This window comes from Buteo buteo, chromosome 17 (assembly GCF_964188355.1).
Source record: "Buteo buteo chromosome 17, bButBut1.hap1.1, whole genome shotgun sequence".
Lineage (NCBI taxonomy): Eukaryota > Metazoa > Chordata > Aves > Accipitriformes > Accipitridae > Buteo > Buteo buteo.
In genome coordinates this window covers 26623828-26647579 of record NC_134187.1, presented here as the reverse complement: position 1 = coordinate 26647579, position 23752 = coordinate 26623828, and the positions used below count along the sequence as shown (strand labels likewise).

The 23752-nt window shown below is 39.9% G+C and overlaps 1 protein-coding gene across 3 annotated transcripts in view; it reads right to left on the bottom strand.

The window, feature by feature from the left end:
• The window catches only part of MLIP (muscular LMNA interacting protein), a 114056-nt gene that overhangs the window by 46185 nt on the left and 44119 nt on the right, over positions 1 to 23752 (bottom strand). For all 3 annotated transcript variants that reach the window (XM_075049310.1, XM_075049309.1, XM_075049311.1), the window contains exons 2-5: positions 21654 to 21812; positions 19255 to 19623; positions 11659 to 13287; positions 6107 to 6178 (exon numbers count right to left, since the gene is read on the bottom strand). In XM_075049310.1, coding sequence (XP_074905411.1) covers positions 6107 to 6178; positions 11659 to 13287; positions 19255 to 19623; positions 21654 to 21812 — 2229 coding nt within the window. The remainder of the gene's footprint in view (positions 1 to 6106; positions 6179 to 11658; positions 13288 to 19254; positions 19624 to 21653; positions 21813 to 23752) is intronic.

Genomic DNA, 23752 nt, shown 5'->3' with positions numbered 1-23752 from the left:
TATTTGAACAGCCTGAGTCCTCCAAAGAAAAAGAAGAAACGATAACTAGATTTTAGGCATCCCTATGACTTCTACAAAGAAAAAAGGTTCTGTTTAATCCATTGTTAGCTTTTCAAAGTACAACTCAAATTTTTTTTCCAGCAGAGCCTTTTTTTTCTTTTTACATTTCTACATAGAGAAAAATGTGAGATTAAAAAAAGTACAACTAGCGTTTCTGAACTCATTACTGGAGTTATCATGCAATAATGTTATGATTCATTTAAAGCATTAGTGCTATCTAGGGTACTGTTGACTAGTGCTGTCAACAGTATTCAAGCTTCATTTCCTATGCTGATGGTCTAACAATATCAAAAGTGGAACATTCCTATTTGGGCATTCAAATTTTTTTTATTATATATGAAGAACAATAGTAAGACCACAATTTAAAAGACAAGAACAATTTAGAGAATGCAAATGTATTTGTGACAGAATTTAAATGTTCAGATGAAATAACCAGTTGCTGAACCACTAATTTTTTCCTTGCAAAGGGCAACTTTGAGGGTGTGATGCATATATGCCATTGACGTCAGTGATGACTACAACCCTTCCCTCCTCTTTCCCCCAAGCTATCTGATTGCTAAAGCTGTATCAGAGCTGAAAGGATACTGGTAAATGATCCGAACAGGATCTCCAATATTTTGTTAGAAGAATGAAAGCTTTTGACAACACACAGGAAATATAGAACATTGTTTCATTCACCAATGAACCACATCAATAGAAGGAGAAAAAACAAATATTGTAACCTTCCTTCTTATCGTATTGTGAAAACCCTGGCCTGAGCAAAAGCCAAGAAGTTTCCTCTTCTTTTATTTCTCCTGCATATTTTTCCCATCAATATCTTTTCCTAAGCCCTCAGCAAATGCAAAAAAAAATCCCTTCACATACCATGAGTTCCTTTAACTTATTCCTTGAAGATTCTGGGAGATGATACTAAAAAGACCTGACTACTTTTCCTCTTATAAAATAATTGATAAAGCTCCATGGCCTTTGAAAGAAAGAGGGACCTCATAGCCTGCTTTTACACTTGCAGCTTGGTTTTTATTACAGATGAACTAGGTCTTTATCACTCTATGAATGCACAAATTAATTCCTTTCTTTCTTACCCCTAGGTATTTATCTCTAGCCTTAAGAAACATTTTGACATGAACACGTAATCTGGATGCAAGAAATTCACTGAGTGCACACCAGAAATACTTGGGGAAAACTCAAATTTTTTTTATCAAAATATTCTCAACAAAGTGTTGTCAGAAGTGCTTTCTGGGTCCAGAAAGGTCCTGACATACTTGATAACACTCAACTGTCCAGCAGTTAGGTCTATCATCTGAGAGTGGGAAAAAATGGCTTCCAAGTTCCCGCTGTATGATTTCAAAGAGCAACTTGAATCTGCATTTGCCATGATCGGCCCCTATACCAATGGATGTTTGATAATACAATAGGTAAGAGTTCTGTCAAGGCAAGAACTTAAAGCTGGGTCTCCAATGTAGCAGATCACTACCGTATTTCCTCAGCTGCATTTCTTTCTTTTCACCAAAAGAATCCCTTACCCTCTTTTTCCTTCTGCATGAGGAGGCAAATGTTTTGTTTTGTTTTGTTTCTTTTTTCTTTTTTTCCTGCACAAGGAGAATACGCTGCACTGCTGGGAGTCTGCTGGGTAGGTGATGGGATGCAAGCATGCAATTACTAAGTCTTTGGGGTTTTCCTAGAAGTGTAACATCATATGGTAAGACTGTTTTAGACTCTCTTGAAGCTAGCTAAATTGCATTGTGACAAGAGAAAATATGAACAGCCATAAACAGACAAAATCAATAACCTGAAGTATTTGTTCTTTAAGACAGATTTTTTTTCTACATTTATTTAAAATTGAAATTATAGTTCTCTACTTCTAATTAGTTGATAAATACAAGCCAGATAAGTCAACAGTGCTTTCATTTGCACCTCTTCCATCCACAGCCAGTTATACCTAGTGCTTTCCAGAAGACGTGGTAAGGGTGGGATAAGCCTCGACTGGAAGCAGGTGTACTTCATGGCACATCCCATCATCCTGGTTTCACCACAGTTCAAAATGGGGGAAATCTGAGCAGAACATTTGTAGTGCCTCCCCCCCTCAAGTCTACACATCCAGGTTTCCTTCCCATCGAAATGATGCCCAGATAAAAGAAGTTCACCCCAATCAGCCTGCAGAGGGGGTGTGTATCTGGACAGACACAGCAAACACAAATTCCCCTGCATAGACCTAGCTGTAAACCAATGACCACAGAATTGTTAAAAGAAGGCTTTTTTGGTTTGCAATTTCAAGGCATCCAACAGTTTTGATGTTACATCACAAATTTGACATAATTCTGAAGATGAAGTAGGATCTGGTTCAAGAGACTGTCTACTTAAAGTTAAGAATTTCTCTGTAGCTCCCTGAAATAAACCTTTCATGACTATCTATTTTGACTGAAAGACATTTTTATAGATAATTGATAAATACAATCTCTAAATAATAGATGTATTACTTTTTAAATACTATCTGATTAGGAATGGAATTTTGAATTAGACTGTGATCACATCTATATAACTGTAGAAGCTACACAAAAGTGAGTGTCAGTAGAGGGGTGACTCACTAACTCAAGGTTAATAAGACCAGAAAGAACCACAGTGATCACCTAGTCTGACCTTTTCTTTAAACCACAGAACTGTCTGGAATTACTGCACGAAGTGCCAGAAAAGTGTCTTGTCTTGATTTTTCAGTTTCTGTGATAAAGAGCCCATTTCAGTCTCCAGAATTTTTTTCTAATTTTTTTCTAATCTGCGTGGCTATGATGGCACTGCTGACTGACCATGGTTACCACCACCTCATCATCCCCATCTCTGCTCTCCTTGCCCAGGCACTGGGGAGCTGTGCCCTTGCTGGTGAGGACACCGTCTTGCCAGCCTTGCTGTCACACCGGTTCCTGGTTCACCTTCCCTGACAGAGCCTGACCATGCTGAGGAAAAGTCCCTTAAAAACAAGTTTTTGCTCTTCTGGCCCTGTAGGAAGTTACAGCCCAATCTTCCAAGAGATAGCCTGGATTTTTTGGAGCAGAGCACAGGTGATGTGAGGAACATCAGGTTCATACAAACTCCAACAGCTGGAAAGCATGCCAGTTATGAGATTTGATATTAAGTCACTTCTGGGGTTGCCAAAGTATACATATATATAGTCAATAAGCCTTTTCTTCTCTGCTAATGAGCACAGATTTGAACAACTCGCATTGAGTAAGAGTACTGGAGGATAAGAACATGTTCTAGAAAAACCATTAAGATGGTGATAGCCTAATGGCTTCATAAGAAGAAGTTGAAAAATGCTGGCTGAAATTAAAGCATCTACACACACATAAAAGAAAAAAATTGAATTGAGAAAGAAAGTTAGACACAAGGAGACAATTTAGAGGCAGACAAAGCATTGTACCTTACATGACATATCAAAGACAGTTTTCTCTCATGGGATCTAATTAATACTGCACATGAATTGTCACTAGGATCACCCACGTGTCAGTTCTGACTAATCTTATTTCTCATGACTACTCAAATTAAGTAATATAATTACTCACACAGTAGAAAAAGTTGACATCTGAGAATGTGAGTTTCCAGTTCAATCACATAGCAAAACACTTTTTTAGCACTTTAGGCAGATGATGTATTCATAATCATGCATTCAGCTCTGTAATATTTATGACTTGCAGATATTACAAGCCTTCCTTCCTTGCTAAAAAAATAAAAAGGCCACTCGAAAACTTCTTTTCCACATAACCTTTATCTTAATCTTAATAAAACATCACTTATGTAGTTAAAATCTCATTGTCTTCAATCTCTTTTTAATCCAGTGTATAAAATGCATTACATAAAATGGGAGCAACATAATTACTGTCATTGAGCTACAATGTGGCATGAGTTCCTTCCCAGTTCCCTCCCCAGTATTTTTGAGGGGAATACTTGGATATTAGGGCTTGATACAATGGGGCCTGCATGTGCCATGTCACTCCTTCATGCTTCTTTAAGAGCCATACTCCAAATGCACGTCAGCTAACACAACAGGACTAGCTTAGGAGCACTGCAATTAGCTGCTGGTATGGATCAATAGCAGATTATTGCACATAATTCCCCAAATGAGAGAAATCGTGTAGTCAGGCCATACTGAAACATACAATTTACAAAGTAAATTAGTCAAGAACCTCTCCTGAAGGCAAATCCTGTAGCAGAAAATTGATTTCTTATTAGTTTTACATGACTGTGCTTTTGCTACTGAAGGATACACCAAAAATAATGTTTTCAATAAAGCGGTGGGAATCCAAACGTCTCTATCTAAATACAGGTATCTTCTGAATCATTACGTTTTCTACAGATACTAGCATTAGATTGTACAATTCAGTCTTATGTATTGGGGATAAGTAGCACACAGCTTGTGAGTCGATGCCCCTGGAGAACATCAGCAAGACCATCAGAAGGAATCCCCTTTCTTCGGAAGAAGCGCAGTCAGATGGCTGACATTAACCCGCCAGTGCACATCAGGAATGTGTTCCCAAAGTGAATACCCTGCTCAAAGTCCCATACCTGACTTGGTTTGCAGAGTAGTGCAGTCTCAGAGCGCACAAACTGGATGCCTTTTAGGTTAAGTCAACCCTGAAGTAGCATTTCAGGAATACACCAAATGCTTCCAGCCACTAACGGGCACTCTGCCCAAACAAAACCCTTCCAAAATACATTCCGTAATGGTGTAGGATCCCCTGCAGCAGCTATTTTCCTCTACAGAGCCATTTCTATTGGACCACATTGCATGCTAACGCAGACGTAGCCTTCGTTAGCACATTCAAGATTTAAGGAAGGGAAGGATCAGGTTTTATGCAAATAATTAAAAAATCATTCAAGATTAAAAGAACACTGGAAAAGAAAGGATGTCCCTTTTTAAAAAAAACAAAACCAAAACACCCCCAAACTTACTTATAGCAGTTAACTGATAACTACTAGGTCACAATGAGTAATATTTCATGGACAAAATTATCATATTCAAAATTTTTACATGGTTAAGTTCACCCTCTCCAGTGTCTTTAGGCTGTGTAAACTCCTAGTGAAATCAGCTGAGCTGTGTATGTGAATACATATTTAAATGTGTAGTTAGGAATGCTTAATCTTACAGAAATTAATCAGAGGTTAAGTTCCTGAACTAGGTCCACAGATTTTTCTGATAAAGCTATAAACTGGATGTCAGAGTGATTAAGCATGCCTTTAAACATATAAGAGACTTAGGTCATTGCTCATCATAAGAAATTTTTGTTAAACTTAGTGGGCTATTCTTTTCTGCAAAACTAATTTGGGAAAAAAACTTTAAAAAATAGACATTGATGGGTACTTTGAACCCTCCAATGCAAAATTTAAATTTTCAATTGACTTCCAGAGATGAATTATCTAAATAAGTACTACAAAACCCAGTCTTTGTTGGTTGTGTCCTTGGTAGTAAATAAATGCACTAGAGACTGTTCTTTGGCTCTATCATCCTGCCCTACAGAAAAAGATCGTTACCGCAAACTATGTACTGGGAACAGCCCCCTGGCCCATGCTAACTGTTGAAGTGCTCAGGGAAGTTGTTTGGGAGAAGGCCAGTGCAATGGCCAGGACTGTTCTCACAGTTTAACAATACAGCTGGTCAAATTTGCCTATCTTGGGATTTAAAATTTACTAGTATAAGCATAGCCATTGAATAATCATTAATTGACCAAGACCTACTGATTGGTAGGCCCCAGAAGAGCAGTGCTCCAGACACTTTCCAATAACAAAACAGACTTTGAGATGTTGCCATAAATGGCAATTCCTTCAGGACACTTTTTTTCTTACAGTAAATTTATTTGCAGAAATTCAGATTTCTGAAGGCTTTGATCTTCAGTGGAAAGTGGTTGACCCTGAAAAATAGTTGGAATTATAATCCTGAGCAGTTAGTTCCAGAGCTTACATTCTGCAATATCACCCACAGAAATGTCAGAATACGTACATAAAGTCGAATGGTCTTAAATATACAGTGCAATTACCATGTCTTTGAGCAAACACTAACCTTCTGTTCCATAAGTAAAGTGTTTGTAGGGATTGCTGCAAATGCCTTGTAGCTTGTCTTGATCTTGTACTGCTAAAAGGGTAAACCAGAAAGCAGGAAGAGACGTAAAACAGGGTAGAAGAAGGAGAGGGAGAGAGGGGAAGAGAGGGGAAAGGTACGACAGAATGAAAGACGATTCCAATTGTCTTGCAGACACGTTGCAACAATATAATGCTTACATATTACCTAGGAAAGCTATTTCTTAAAGAAAATCTAGTGTTTCTGTTAAGATTTTAAAGGACTGTAACCTACATCTTTTGCTTTTAGGAATGAAGTAGGACGAAGTGAATTCCCTGTAACAGCTTGTAACTTCCAAAGTGATTTTGACCACTTTCTGCTGACTACTATCCTTCAATGAATATCAGGAGAGGCTGTGAGTTTTTTTCAAGTTTGCTTGTGATTTGTTATGATAATGCACAGCTACTTCTGCCAGTACATGTACCTCAACAACTGCTGCTGTGGGGTGTGATCCTGGACCTCTGGGTAAGAGGGATTTCTGTGATTGCTTTAATGAGACTGATTAGGATCCTTAAACGCTGAATTACTTGTGTGAGTGGATAGATCATTTAAGTCATGTCACAGCTTGTCATCTCCTGAATAAGTAACTCTACCACCCAAACAAATACTTCAAAACAAGCATAGGAACTTTCACACTCTAATGAAGTATACAGAACTGACAAATCTAAACCAGAGAAAATGCATGGGTTTGGGTACAAAAATTCTAAGATCAGCCTTAAAAATTATTCTTTTGAAACGATTTCTATTTTAGACTATATTAGCTTGCCCAGTTATTTTTTACTCTTTAGAAACCACACTTACTACATTTTCTTGGCAATTATGGAGGTTGAATTCAGTAATTTTTAAATCATTGATGAGATTCTTCTATACTTACATGAGTTCAAGAGCTAGGGCTCTTAATCACATGACTGCTAGAATTTATCTTTTTTAACAATTAAGTAGGGATTTGCTGCATTGTTCCCTTTTCAGCAACATTCTAATAAAAAAATCACAAATTCACACAATAGACTTTTAAGTTATTCATTGATTATTTCTGTGATAATCATCCAGAAATAAAGTTACTTGTTAATCAGTTGAGGTTTTTTAATGTACCGTTGTCTGTAGCAGTGAATACTGGTGATTATGAGATAAGGGGCTGAGCAGCATGCTGTACTTTCGGTCATTCTTTTGTCACTTTCTTCTTTTCTTTATATCTAATAAAAGTCTCGATAACAGCGGAGGGGCCAAAATTTTAATTCAGATAAGAGAAACTTATATCATCTTCACACCTCTCTTGCAATATTGTAGGACACTAGCTTTTAATCCTTTCTATACAGAGTATTATGTTTGCTTTCTACTTTACTCATATTTCTTAGTCAGAAGTTGGACTGTGACAGACATTCAAGACGTAAATGATCACAATAATAATATTGAATGGACAGTCTGACAAAGCAGATGAATGCAAATGCTGGAACTGCACTTTTTCTTTTTTTTTTGTGGGGGGGGTAGTAGTTCATATGAGATTTAGTGATTCTAACTTGGATGTCTACCATGTAGGTGCTTCAGTCAAAACTAATGCCTTTTATAGTGATAAGCATTTCTACAGGATAATTCATCTCATCCCAAAACTGGCACCTAGAAAGGTAAAATAAAATCATCCTGTAAATACACCCTATTCCCTCCATTAGCTATAATACAATTGCCCAAGTTGTGCTTGGATATCTAACAGTCAAATGTCAAAAGTCACGTGAGTTGAATCCCGCCCTTTGAACATTCAGACAGCAACACTTTGCTATAAATGTGTGTGGGTTCATATATATATTTATGTATATACAAAATCTATATGCAGATAAGACATAAAAAACTGCTCACTGAAGTAAGATGGAAGGCCAAAACTCCAAATATTAAAATTGCCATATCCACAAAATGTATCTTTGTTTGCTTATAATTGATATTCAATCAAGAAAATGATATAATTGAATATGTAAATGAAATGCAGTATCTTCACTAGCCTGTAGGCTTTTTCATATGATGAGATGGGTATCATATACAATGGGAAAACTGTGACCACTTTGAAGTTAGTTGTACTGTTACATGACCTAAACAAAGACATATCAGACTGTTAAAATGTAAAAGTTTCATCGCTTCCAGATACGGTAGAACCTGTGAGAAATGTGCTGTTGTCACAGTGTCTGAGTGGAAAGTCTTTAATTCAGTTTCTCATCAATATGAATATGTTTCTTGACACATTAGTTCACATAACTTAAAATTATTATCCAATGCCTAAATACATTTAATATTCTGGTTCATAGAAATCTAGCAGTTATTTTTAAACCGCCAATGGACAGTTAGGTCTTCTAGCTTGCACCATGGCACACTCAAAAGCAAACCAACTCCAATATCAAAGCTCAGGCAAATATCAGCCTGGGAAGTTTGGGGGAAAATGTCCTACTTTTCTTGCTGAAATGAACACCTATGGTACCAACAGGGCATTGCAAAGTGTGCTACACACATACCTATAAAGGCTTAAAATCAGCGACTAACCATGGCAGTGTAGAGCTCCTCACGAGTAATCTTTCCTGCTTTGTGGTAGATTTTGCAGCTGTGCTGAGCTTAGTGTTGCTACAGTTACTTTTTTCCCTGGCTGTTTTGGGTAGATCTACAGGCATTCCTGTGCTACATTTAAACAGGAAAAATCAAAGAACATGTAGGAATGATACCTCATGAAACCACTGCAAAGGGTTTTTAAACAACAGCCAGAAATTTTTGTTCTAATCTGCTCCTGCAGAATCAGCAATTTTGTCTGTCTCCACTCCATCCTACTGTTCATTTTGCTATATCAGGTCCATGAGGACACCATTAAAGTGTCTGCAAAGCCCAGGGAGAGGGGTTTTATTTCCGTGTTCACCCACAGTTCACACTTCACACTGATCTGTGGATTTATGTTTATATTCACTTTGCAAAACAGCCATATTTTTAAATCATTGGCAAACATAAAGATAAATATATAAAGCATGGGAAAGCACATGTGTTTATATGTATAAATGCAAACAGTTAAATAAGTTCATAGGTTATTCTTTGATTTGCATGAATTGGTGCATGCATATGCATAGACATATAAAAGCTCTCCATTAAAGAATCCTTTTTGCATAATTGCTTTGATATCATGCTAATGAAAAATACTGAAAAGTACATCTAATGTCAAAATTCTGGGTTTATAGCTGTTGGTTTAATACATGTCTTGACGTTGCTTCAACCACTGTTGAAGCAACATTAAAGTTGCAAAATTACACATGCCAAAGTCAAGCACTTCTAAACACTGTGCTTTTCCCTTGATATTCACTTAGCACATTCATACATGCAAAAATTTTGTCATGCATCAACAGTCATCAGATGGAGCAACCTGCTTTTTGTCTAGTTTTAAAGTTGAGCTGATTGGCACTAAAGAGACCTAGATGCTGCTTAGGACATTAATGTGGTCTCTCCTCAATCTTTTCCTTTTTTCTGTGGAAATAAACTGAGATCTGAGGTTTGAGTGTTACCAGAGAGCCTGGTACCATTAACACATCAAGCAAGTTCATTGAGCTATGCCTTAAACTAGGTATGGAAATAAATGAGAGCAGGAGGAAAGGAGGATGTCGAATACACCCTAGTATCAACTGTGAACGAAGTCTCAGCCTCACATTTCAAAGCCACAGGAGACCTTTCCTGCACTGAACACTGAGCTGCATTTGATTTAGAGATTTCGGATCTTCCACATGGCCAGTGGAGCCAGCGTTGGCTCTGTGATTAAAAATTGCACCAGAGTAACAGCCCAAGTCTCTTAAATTGGTGTATACTCTCCCAGTCTCCATGGGGTGGTGGGGCAGTTTCAAAAGTGCCACCATATCACATGATAAAGCAGAATTAGCAGGAAAAGGGACAGTAGGAAAGACAGAAAGGGTGTAATAACCCCTGCAAATATAAACACAGGCAAAATCTCTGTGTCACAAGCAGAGAATTTCTTTCCTGCCAGAGTCTCTTGCAGTGCTCATTGCACTGACTAGCAGAAACCACAACTGCTTTGCAATCTGCAGGCTCAGTCATGCATTCCAGTTTTGTCTTGGGGGCTTCTCTCTTGGAATTTCTACAGTTTCATTTCTCTTTTTGTTTCATTGATACTGACAGGGGGTAGTGACACTGTACAGCTGTGCTTGGCACAATGGTTCCCCTCGGTTGTTTGGGTTTTTTAAAAGAACCATTCATGACAATTGCTACTTTGTGCTGATTTAAACCTCTCATTTTCAATTAACATTTTCCAAGCAGTTCAAGTCACCCCTGCCATGGCCAAGCTGTTAGGAACACATTTGACACAATTTGATTTGGCAGACCAGGCTGTAATTTTGTGCTGTGAACAAATAAATCGATAAACTCTGATAGCCTTTCGGTGATAGGCAAAGCTCAGGTATCAGCAAGAGGGGGCACAAAGGAAGCACAGTGTGCAGAGATAAAAGAGGTTGGAAAGCTTTCTGCAGCTCTGATGTCTTCTGCCACCTTTTTGCATAGCAGTTCCTTTTGTTTTCACCTACCTGCTGCATGTTTTCTGATCAGCTTTCCTTTCCTTCCCCTTCCCATCCTTGAGATTTATCTTTAGGTTTAAAGTGTGACTGGTTCCCAAGCCCTCCTGCAGCAATCACCAGCATTGCTTATTCTCACTCTGCTGGGGCTCCCCCGCCTGTGCCTGGATGATGAACAGCGGGAACGTGGCTGATCCCTCGAGTGTGAGACTTTCATATTTGCAGTAGTTTGTGTTGTAGGAAGCTTGGTTTTTTTTTCCCCCTCATCCTCTGTCTAGCACAAGATCAGAGAAGTACCAAAGAAAGGGAAGAAGCAGAAGACTGTCCTTGTCTTCCCTCTCTGGCTCTTGACCTCAAAGTCCCCAGAGCTCAGCTGTGCCCCTGGGTCTGCCCTGGCCGGGCAGAGTCCAACCTCCTGGGGAGTGGGGAGGACAAGTGGGACGAGGAGCTGGGGAATCAGTTGTCACTGGAACCGCCACTTCACATCAATCAGATTAAGCTGCTTCTAGCTCAGCCCTGCACCTAAGATCACCATATTTCTCTTCCTTTCAGTAGGAATACCTGCACATTGACATTAGCATGGGGTATATAGAACATGTCTTGTGGTTTATTTTTTACACACCAGTGTTTTAGGTGAGCTTCAAAAATAAGTGCACCAAATGTATATCAGAGCCACTGGCCACAAATCCATCTTCAGTAGTATCTCCTCCCACTCATGAACAGAGTATTTCACTTTATGCTAAAGGATTCCTACAGCATCTTCCCCATAATATAGAACATTTGCTAGCAATTTGATATGGTAGGATTTAGTCTTTGCTATCTTCACTATCAATACAGTAACTGTTCCTTTTTAAACATTATTTCCACAGCCCATTTATTTTACTAGCATTGTGCAACGCAGATGTGATTTCCCCTACAGGGACAAAGAACTATTAGAAAATAAGCATGCACCAAGAGTACCTTGGGTTTGATGTTTTCATGGTCAGGAGGCAGGGAAAAAGACTGTGGTGAAGTCAGCTCTCTGGGTCTTGACGGCAGTGTGCCTCGTGACTTGTCCGAGACAGGAGATCTGCACTTTAACACCGGTGAGGTGGCAGATTGCTCAGGTCTTGGAGAGGAGGAATGAGACCTATAATTTGTGTGCACCGATGAAGAATTAAGCTGCAGTGGACGGGAATTAATATTACCAGTTTGTGGAACCGGTGGAGTAGCATGAGGCTGTGAGAGAGACCACTGCTTTGAGACACTTAGAGGGGTAGGAAAGGAGCCACTCATCTCCTGAACAGGCGTTTGGGATGAATCTGATTTAGATCTAGACGCTGAATACAAAAAACCTGGGGAAGGAGATGAGTGTTTTTCTAGGGTGGGGGAGAATGTGCCACTAAGAGTGGTAGAAGAAAGCAAGGGGTACGACCGGCAGGTAAAGATGGGCGAGTAAGTGTGTACTTTCTGAGACTTCTGAGGTACACAGGACCGGGACTCAGCATACCACAGCCCTTCTGGAGAAGGAGAGACAGGGTGTGCAAGGGAGGAGGGTGCTGGGACACAAGGAGGAGGCAGCGTGGACTGCAAACCTGGAGAGGAAACTGCTTTTCTATGGGAGGAGACAGGGGATGACAGAGGATTTGGGGAGTCTGGAGAAAGCATTCTGACTGGAAGGTGCTTTTTAGGAGAAAGGGATCTCGTCCGAGGGGTGGGATGAGGCTTGGAGGGTAAAGGCAGATGCTGAGCCCATCTTGAAGGCCAATATTCCTCTCTACTGGGAGAATCTGGCCTTATAGGAGGGCTTGAAACAGATTTCCTGGGGGTTGGAGGAGTTGTTTTGGACTTCTGATCTATTGTAAGTGTCGAGGAACCAAGGGAGCTAGGAGAAAACGTGGGACAAGAAGCAGGAGAAAGCGGTCTCTGTTGAGAAGAGCCTGATCTCAAAATAGCTGTTAAGAGAGTGAGTCTAGTTGGCAGAGGGGATCTGACTCCTGACCTTGCTAAATTTCCTCTAGATGACATTTGTGTGCAAGGCTCATTTATACCATATATGGTTGAAGAGGAGCCGTAAAGAGAGGGTGGAGACAAAGGTTTAGGACTAGGAGATAATGAATGTGTTATTATATGTACAGGGACAGGAGATAAAGCGTTCAACCTTTTGGAAGTATGGGGGGATAACGACTGAGCTGAAGATCCTTGAATTTCAGCTGAACGTGGAGGATTGGGGGGAAGACTCGGGCTCTTTGCTGGAACAGAGGACGTGGTGAAGTCTCCCGTTTTGCAAACACAGCCAGGGGTATAGAGACTTGGAGTTTGTATGTTATCATACAATCGAGGAGTGGAGTAACAACTGTTTGATGCAGAAGAGGATATTTTAGACACAGAGGGAGGTGAACTATGGAAAGCAGACTGAAAGTAGAGAGATGAATCTTGCTTAGAAGACCCTGTTGCTGACTGCCAGTTGTTACGGGAGTCTTCCAGCGAAGAGGCTTGATTCAGGTTAACCATGGCACCACACGCTACTTTCTGATTAGTTGGAGAAATTAAGTGGACAGCAGGTGGTTTAGAGGAAAGATGATCAGAGATGGAAAGAGTAGAAATTAACTGGAGAAAAAAGAAAAACAGAAATATTAATATAGGCGGAACCTGTGGAACTGATAAGCACCCCACATTACAGTCCTGTGGTCATGCATACAGTGTTTTGGTTAGTATTGCTCTGTGGGTTAAAAGCACACAAGGCTGTCTTAAACTCAGGGATACAGCCTGATGGATAAGGCTCTCAGGTGAGGTGACTGAGAGCAGACAAGTTTCGTGTTACTTTATTTTTATGAGACCTCAGTTTTGTTGACATAAACAAGGTTCAAGGCTACTGTATTTTTCATTTTAGTTAAAACCCAAGACAGTTGTGCCATCGGCGTCCAGAATCATGTGATGCCATTCACATTGTATAAACACAACAGAAAGTGAGAAAATTGCAATATTGTCCCATCTCACTTTACCAGTTCAGTGGAAAGTACCCTTTCTGTAAATGAGATTCAAGTCAAGTACTCATTTTCTCATTCAGTAAACACCTTCTGCAGCACTGTGATATCAGAACAAGAAATTTGCTCAGAACTACTTAAATCAGACATCCAGTTTGTTTTTCACTTCTCTTGTCATTCACAAAGCAGTGCATTTGACAGTTTGCAGGCATATAAGAGTCCTTATCCCTTTTTCCACAGTCTTACAATACACTAATAAAACAGTAATGAGCTCTTTCATGAGAGCCTTTTTTTCTAAGGTCTATTCTAATTAGGATTTGTCAAAACTAATTAGAGCATACAAGTATATTATCAACCTTTTATACAGTTTCATGCTTCTAAAGAAAGAAATTGTCTCAAAATCTTCCAAGTTATTATAATACTGCAATTAAAAACTGCGGTATACACAATATGAGTAAAATCTATCAGTATGAAATAGTGAGCTAAGTCAACTGTAAAACCAAAAGGCTACAAATTATCCCCTAACTTTTGACTGGGCAATTTGAAAGCAGGGAAATTGACTCTAATCCCTACAAACTTTATATAAATACAAAACCACCTATTTCTCTACTGTTTGATACCCTGAAAAAATTATGGAATTCTAGAAAAGACAATTATACCATTCAGTTTCTACATACATGACCTGCACATGGCTGTGGCTCAGCATATGAGTTATATTTTTTAATACAAATGTCTTCCCTATAAGAGAGAGGAATCATGAGGATGATTATGATGATGATGATTATTATTATGTCATATAGTATTGATACATCGCAAAACAAAAATAAGAACAAATCAAATGATTTTCAGCTGAGAGTACATGCTGGAAGAAGTTGTGACAGAATAGCAAGACTTAGCAGCTTTTAAGGGCTAAACATGGGCTAAACAGGCAGATCAGAACCCTATTAGCCCTTATAACTTAAAATAAGTAAGTGAGCTCTTCCTGCTAAATGATACCATATAAATAGCAAGGCTTGTAAACTGAAGACACTTTCTGTATAAGATCTTCAGAAGAGCTAAGGCAATGCCTTGATTTATAGAAATAAACACCAACCATCAGGATGCCTTTATAACCACACTAACTTCCCCTTATTTTATACATGTGCTAAGGTATCCCATTTCAAAGTGGAAAGCCAACGGATGAGTACAGGGCAAATATTGGAATATAAAAATTAATATCCATGATATCATTGTACCATATATTCTATTGGATTAAGAAATTATGCCTTTTCTTGGAAAAGCTGCTAATTAAGAATAAGAAAAAATACCAGAAATTGAGAATCATTCATCAATATTTAAACATTATGAAAAATCATTTTTAAATAAGTCATGAAACATAAAATTATTTAACAAGTTCAAAAGCAGCATGGTAATACATCTGATAAATTGGAGCAGCCCCCTGCCTTTAATAATGAGTTCTGGAAGTTGATCAACTACCAAAACAAAACTGGGGAATGAAATCTCTATATTTTGAAATAGATTAGATAAACTTCCCTTACAAAGACAACAGATTAAAAGAAAATGAGGAATGAATGTGAAACTCCATAATGAAAGAGCAGGATGTGCAATGACTTCTAATTAGTTAAAAGTTACTAAGCAAGATTTAAAAGCAGCTAGGAAAATGTTCATAGTAACAAACAATAAATATGCTTCTTCAAGTATGATAAAGACATTTTGCAGTAGTCGTCTTCCAGTTTGAACACCACTGAACATTTACATGCTGAGCTAATTGAGCCATTATTAAGTCTTCTGAAAAGATTTTGCTATTGTATTACAGTGTTGACTACATCTATAGATGATCAGCCTCTTGTTTACAGGATCAGAGAATCAAAATCAAAGTTGGTTGGAAGTGACTTCTTAAGGTCATCTAGTCAAGCCTCCTACTCAAAGCAGGTGAGACACCACCACCAGTGGGTCAGGTCGGCTGTGGCTGTGTCTCGCCAAGTCTCAAGCCCCTAACAGAGGTGGCTCCAGCACCCTCTGGGCAGCCTGTGTCAGTGCTCCACCACCTCCCAGTGAGGAACCTTCTCCAGATGTCCACCTGGGATGTCCCATGCTTCAATTTGTGGCCATTGCTGTCTCACCTGCCGCTGCAGAGAAGAGTTTGGCTCTGTCATCTCTGTAACTGCCCTTCAAGTAGTGGTGGACTGTTCCTAGACATCTCCTTGGCTGCCTCTTGGTGGGAGTCAACAAAGCCAGGTCTCAGCCTCAGCTCACGTGCCTCAGCCACCTTTATAGCTTTGTGCAGGACCCCCATTCCCTTCTTCACAACTCTTGAATTTGGGGGTGAGTGGCCACCAAACTGAGCAGGGTTTTACAGGTGCAGCCTCACCAGTGCCAGTAGGTGAGATATAACTTCCCTCGATCAGTGGAAATTTTTTTGGCCTTTTTTTCTGTTCAGTTTCTCTACTGGTTTAAAACACTTCTGTAGTTGTACTGGATTAGTGCAGAGGAAGTGAGTGACTGAAGTAGATTTGTGTTCCTTTGGTCTGTGATTCAACTGCAAGCCTTCTTCTCTTCTCAGGAGCACCTCAGATATACATCTCCCAAAAATGTATAAAGACAGTTGAAATAGGTGGCAAGGTTACTGTAGCACAAAGGGATCAAGGAACTTGAAAACAATCTTTATGCCTCATAGATGATGATCCCAGAAATATCAAAGAGGTCATAGTCTTAGATTTGAGCCTTGCAGGGGAGACCTTCAGCACATTTGAAATGGCAGAGCTGAGCTGGACACAAGGCAAGTGGTCTTTCTGGTGAGATCACATTGTTTTGGAAGGGCACAAAAAATGCGGTTATTTATACCAGCAAGGCCCTGAGACATGTGCTGGTCAAAGAGGAAAAGGAAAGAGTGTGACAAACTGAGAGCCCAAAAGGCAAAAATCATGTCCAAGAGAAGATAGGCTTGATGTAGACCTGGTCCTGGGGCCAGTTAACCATGCTTTGATCTCAGTAGAGTTTGGTTATAGATAGGAAAAAGTAAATTCCCTAACAAGCCTGAAACCTGAGAACCAGAAAGTCAGAAAGAAGTGCTGGAGATTGTGGAAAACTTGACAAAATCTCTGGAGACAGCACAGTAAATCAGACTGTGAGCTGAGACCCAATTAATATAGATGCCATTCAGAACAGTCCAGTTTCTCCCAACAAGGAATGTGTATTCTTCCTGGTGATGGCAGGAGTTTGTAGGGAGTCTTGACTGATTTGTCTGGAAAAGCCAAACCAGATGACATGCACTGGACAGAGGAGTGTCAAGTGACTTTGACTAGCTAAAAAAGCCTTCTGGCTATTGATCCCCACAGTGAGTCAAGAAGTTTCTCCAAGCTGAGTTCATGTCCTAGCAGTCAGGGGAGCAGATATCCCCCTCATCCCAAAGGGTAAACTCCCAAAGGCAGGAGTCAGTCTGCCTCTCCCTTGCATGGCTAGACACTCTTCAACATTTAAAAAAAAAACCACACAAAAAAACCCAAAATCAAACACAATATATAAACAGTAAACTGTCACCAAAAAGTTCCAAATATTACCAGAATAACTGACCTTTTTTTTTTTAACTTAATATCTTTTTCAGACTTTGAATATAGTGTGGCATTTTCCAACATCAGTCAGGACCTTTATGCCTCAAAGAAGAACAAAAGCTTCCATTTTTTTCAATGGTCTTCTTTTTTTCTTTCATTTAAACAAAGTCAGAAATGAATGAAGCTGTAGGAGCCCTCTGGTTCAGTTAGAGTGATCCCCTGGACACCAATGGTCCCCAATGCTGGTCCTTGTTTTTCTTATCTCTGACAGGAAATACATAGTCTAATTATGCTTTTAAATGAACATAATGTTATATGTAATAACTCTTAAGTGGGACATCATACTGCGCTTATAATCCAAGAACAGGCAAGGTAGCCCCTATATGGAATCCTTTGTACAAAGGAAATCTACCAACAGATAAATAATGCATACATTTAATCTTTTTCTAATTTTCCTTCATTTCTGAACTGATGATACTTCATTAGATAGTAAGCTAGAAAGAGTGATGCCTAAGGAAACACCAAAAAAGAATCAGAACATCAGTGAAAAGTAGCTTAGTAAAAACATCCTCTTCTTATGAAGCAATAGAGACAACTAGAGATATTTAGATAATGAAGACTGAGAAAGTACTTACTGTCTTGAACACTTGTGACTTAACAATAATGATGAGATATGCATTACCCATATTACATACTACCTCTCTTCACATTCAGGTGAACAGTTAGTAAAGTTAGGCTTTAATTTCTTGTTCTGTGCAATCTGTATTTTCTGTTACTTTACCAGGCAAATCCCTGTTTACTTGTCAAGGCATCATCACAGCATATGAATTTTCCGTACAGTCTTACAAAAAGCCACCCAATTTCTGTAATAGCCTTTAAAGAAACCACCCAAGTAATCCTGGCAGAATCTGCATACTGAACATTGCTGAGGTAAATTTGTATTTCCCTAGGACAATTATTCTTTCACAAGCTGCTTCCTCTACATAGATTTTTCTACGCCTTTACACCCTCCTCTGGTAAAATTCTCATTGACTTCACTGGGAGCTTCTCAGAAGAAATGAATATTTCATAATGCTGTGAATCCCAAACCAGAGTGGATTTCTTATTCACAATTACCTCAATCAAAAATTGACACTGAATTTGATGAAAAATTGAGTAGCACAAGTATTTCAACACAAGATAGGAAGTCCTATTCATTTTCAGAGACAAAGTAGCCATACTTAACTTTTTTTTTAAACTATCAATGAAGAATTGCATTTTCAGCTGATGGAAATCCTGTCGAGGTCAAAGGAAATGTCCTAATTTACTCCATGTGAGAAGGATGTTGCTATTTTGCTAAAGGTTGAGTTTTCCACTGCATATACAACCTTGAAAACTATCAGTGCTCTTTCCAAGATGGGAGACATTAACTTTTCATGCAGTAAATCAGATTGATGCATTTTGAAAATGAAACATTTCAAAATCACTTTTTTGAATTCTCCCAGTGACAATTTAAAATTTTAATAAATCAATAAATGTGCACTATAAAGATCAACATAAAATGGACCTTTCATCTTCATTAGTTCTTTACACCTGTGCAAAGTCAGTGCTAACTAACAATCAGAATAACAGGATTTTTTACAGCCTCTTTCTCTAGCATAAAGGGCTGCAGCTGGTGCTAAGAAAAAAACCCTAGGCCTGAGAAGTCTGATGCTAATAATTCAAATGATCTACAGGCTCCATTGATTTCAATGACCTTAGCCAATTTAGACTAGCAAGGAACCTAACACCTTCTGATTAATTTACTGTCATGATGAGCTGCTCTTAAAGGAAAGAACAATAGATCTGCATTACCTGCTCCATGTGTTTACCAGAGCCATAGGGAAAGGCGTCGGAGGGGGTTGGGACACCTCCTTAGAGTCCAAATATTACAGGAATGGCCAACAAAAATGCTAATTAAAGAATAAATTGGCCAAGCTGCTTTACAAACTGACTCAGTGTCCATGACCTGAAAGCTTTAGAAAGCAAAAGTTAGCTCTAGAGTTTAAAGAGCAGGTTACCTGTTGTTTCTGTGGATCAGCAGCGCTGTGGGAAAGCGCAGGACCTGGAACGTGCCCGTCACCAGGACATCTCCCTGCTCCGGTGCCAGGGGAAATGTGGGACGTGGCCAGCAGCTGAGCGCTGATGGGACCGTAGCCGTTGGAAGGCCGGTGGACGTTGCTTGAGGCAGCGGCTACTTCATCTTCATCACCAGAGTCCGTAATCAGGATAAACTCAGCCTTAAAAAGGTCATTCTCCTGCATTTCTCCTTTGCTCGAGTTACACCCCGGGGACCAGAAAGCCGTTCGGGTGCTGTCTGGACCGACGGTGGGGACGTGGTCTTGGCTGGCCCCACTCTTTAAGACCAGCTCATCAATGACTGCATGAGACTGCAAAAGACACAAGGAAGAACATCCCAATTAGCTGCATATTACTTGTGTTCCCCAAAACGCAAAGTCATTTTGGCTCGCGGCAGTGGCTGGCACTGCTCTACCAAAAACCCAGAGGTTGAATGAAGAATTTGGGCACGAGCACCTAGCAGAAGCCAACCAGCTCCCCAGGGAGCCTCCTGCTTCCAGCCCCCCCAGCCGATGATGCGGGGGCTGCCTTCCCACCACCTCGCAGAGCAACGGGGGGACTCAGAGCACAACGACGGCCCGAGCCCGGGGCTGGCGCGGGAACCGAAAAGGAGGGTGCAGTCAAGCCGAATGAGCTGTCAGACCAGACTACGCCAGACACGATGGGAAGGCGTCCCGACCGCGGGATCCACGGGAGCAGACAATGCTCCTCAGAGGAGCCTGACAGACAAATCTGGGACAAAACCTATACATATTAATGAAGAAACAAAGGCCTTTAAGCCAGGGCATTCTCTGAAGAGAGCAGACAAAGAATCCGAGGTCAGAGAGCTTTACTGTATGTTCAAGGTTCTCAGCACAGACCACAATTGTTCTTCATATTTTCTGCCATTTCTACTTCCAGTGTGTAACTCCTTAAGCACGCTTTGGATGAGAGCAGGAGTAGTGCAAGCTGGGTATATGACGCACACATCACCAAATCATTCAATATTGAAACTGCTATGCTAAATCATATTTCTCTTGAAGGAGGAATCAGGTAAAAAGAATAGAAATATGGTGTACTGCAAGAGAAAGCCTGTAGATGGGGCTCATATTTGAATCCTGCTTGAGGAATACAATAATTACAAATTTCCACTTCACTTACAGTTCCACAAGTCCCTGGAGCTCAGTTCTTTAAAAAAATATCGGACCATAAAGGGGGATACCACCAGTATGACTTTGGAGATGTTATTTTCATTATCTGATGTTGGTTGGTTTTTTTTAAACACCGTTCAGGTTCTAGACCTTTTAGAAAAGGGAGCAATCAGTGCTATGAAGGCCTCAGTACTGCATCATCTGCCAGGATAGTTTTCTCTGCCTGCAGAGAAACACAGGGAGACAGATGTCAGACAGACCTGATTCTGCTTTACCCAGGGCGTTACTTACAGTAAAACCAATACTGAGTGGCTGGAAATGCAATTATCCTGAGGATAATGCTCCAGTGCGTATCTCTTCACACACGTCTGTTCTCTGCCCAGACCTAACCCTTTTGTGACAGATAGGACACTGAAAATGCTAAAGCAGGTTCAGGTCAGAGGGCTGTGAAATCCTGTGAAAAGTGTATTACGTGGAAGAGTACCCAGAACCGCAGCCACAGCAATGTCCCAGGGAAGGAGCTGCTACACAAGAGCAGAATCGCCGTAAGCATGACTATTAACCTGAGGGTTGCAGTTGCCTTTCAAGCAGCATGGAATAAAATAAGAGGCTGTTAAGTGTTGTGAGGCAGGAAAGGAATAACAAACGCTGTGGGCTGGCTAAAGGAAGGAGAACCAGGAATGTTGTGCTGCTGGCTTCACCGTCACAGGACATGGGGACAAGCTTTGAAAAACAAAAAGCAAGCTTCCACTTTGATGTGTTACTACGGAGCTATGAAAGGGACTGGCACCTTTGCTGGAAGCCACAGCGCTGGCGTTTGCTGAAACCAGTGACCAACATCCAGTGACCAACTCTTGCTCAGTTCCTGTGTGGTAACACTCCTCGCACACCACCCTTGCTCCCATGAGGATGAGGAAGGAATCCCCCTTCATCTGCCAGGAATATAGCCTTGCATGCCTGACAGAGGACAGTATCAAGATGGTCAAGGGTTTTTCTTCCAAGAGAAACTCTGTCAAAGGCAAAACAGGCCATTGAGCAGATAACAGCCTTCTCTTGCGCAATGATTCTGCATCTCTGGTAGGCTTGGTAAATAAAACCAAGCCCAAGCCAAGAAACGGTTCAAGGGAAAGAGCTTCAGTTCAGTGATGCTCAGGATAAAATTTTCTGTATCTTTTGAAAAAGTGGAAAAATTAGTGCAAACAAAGATCTACCTTATTTATAATTTCTTGATTGCTCAGATCCTTTGGTTCCTCTGGAATTGTCACAAGGAACTTAGAGACATCCACAACCTCAAAATGTGTTGGAAGTCGTCCAATGGATGGTACGAATGTGAAGGTCAGTGGTTTGGTTCCAGATTCTTGAGAAGTGACCTACAAAATACACAATTAGTTCAACTATATTATCCAAATAAAGATTATTTTTGTCAGAGTTGAAATAACATTAATTAATTAATCTATGTAACTTACAAACCTATTATTAACTATACCGGTCATTGTTTTTATCTGGTCATTGTATATTAAGGTCTTCTTTAACAGACAATACTGCCTTGATTATACCCATCAACATCCCCTATATTCTAGTGGTGTGGCACAGGAGACAGGAAAAAATTTGTTCAATAATGTTATTCTTTCCTTTTTCCACACCAGAATCAGAAAACCATACTCAATTCATTTCAAGGCTGTTTTTATCCCTGTTTAACTCCACTTTAGTAGAACAACAATGTAATTATACCTCTGTATCTGGACATACTATAGCCCCTAGAGTATCTGCTTAACAACTTAAACTGGAAAAACCTTTGCTCTGCAAAAAGAAAGCAGAACATGTTTACATTTTCTAAGGCAAATGCAGCTAATTCTGAACATCTGGGATGAATTCTGATTCAAGGAAAGGATCTTCTCCCATTTTCTTTGGGCCATTCAGCCACAAACACCAACTAATTATCTGTCTGCCTGCTCATTTCTCCCTCCCCACCTTGCATTCTCGTTAGGATTGTGTACGTAGGACCCGAATGCACTGAAGAGAAGAGAGACTAAGAGAAGCCACTTTCACCTAAACGTTCAATTTTGTCACAGTGGTCTCCCATCACTTCTATCTCCTTCACAGGAAATGCTGGACACGAAAAACAAGTCCACACCATGATAAAACTCTCAGTTGCTTTGCCACATATCAGGGAGAGGAACTGCAAAGGCCTTGGCAAGATAAATCGGGGGAACCACATCTCAAACCACTGAACCCGACATGCTGACTTTCCCACTATTAGTTGATGTAAAAACCCCTTCTTTCTGATTCAAAACTATAGAATGTGTAGATTTTCCCTTGTTTTATCATCTGATTCAAAGCTTACGGCAGTTAACTGTGTTTTCAATGAACTCTAACACGCAGAGCCTTGAACTGTATTGAATCATACAGAAAAACAGGACTATTGCTTTGCCTCTTTTTTTTTGTCTTGCTTGTTTAAAGTGAAACAAATTGGAGAGCTATGGCTCTCATTATGCTTCTTTGTAATTTGCATCCATAAGTAAATAGCAATTACAGAACAGAGTGGAATTACGGAATACATTCACATGACTCAATCTTCTCATGGCTGGAATATTAAAAATGATAGACACAGATTTCCAGTTTTGAAAAAAAATCTAAGCAAATATTAGTTACTTCCACTGACAGCTGTCTCCTCCAGGGCTTGGGCAAAACAGAGTCAGGTTATTTATACAAACACTGCCAGCTGCTCTTTTCTCTACAATTTAGGAGAACTCTACTGTCAGACACACCCAGAATAAATTTACATGTGCCCACCCCTAATTCTGAAAGAATAAGGTTTTTTCTGTCTCTACTTAGGAAATGCTGCTTGTGACTCTGGCTACCTCAGTCGTCTTTCCTAACATTTTCCCCCTCTACCTCACCCTCTCATCATGCTCTGACACTTGACAGCAGCTGTTCTTATCAGTGGGCGTTCTTGTGTCAGAGCACAAAATATTCCTTATAAAAGAAAAAGGAAGAGAGAGAAAAAGTGTGCAAATAGCAAGCCCACACACAATCCGATTTATAGAAAATTCCAATCAAATGTGGTAGCATTGCTAAACTCCCAGTACTTTACCTGTATCATATCTTTATCATATTTGTAACAAGGAAATACAAACAAAAAGCCAAGTTATGAGGCTCCAGACCATTGCCTAGTAATGGGGAGATCTTGCTAGCACCTAATTCTGTACTGGTGAAAAAATTAAAGGCTACATGAAGAAGACCTTGCTGTGTTTGGCCTAAACACATTGTGGAAATAACCATCAAAATTGCTTGCAAGGTAAAACAAAGA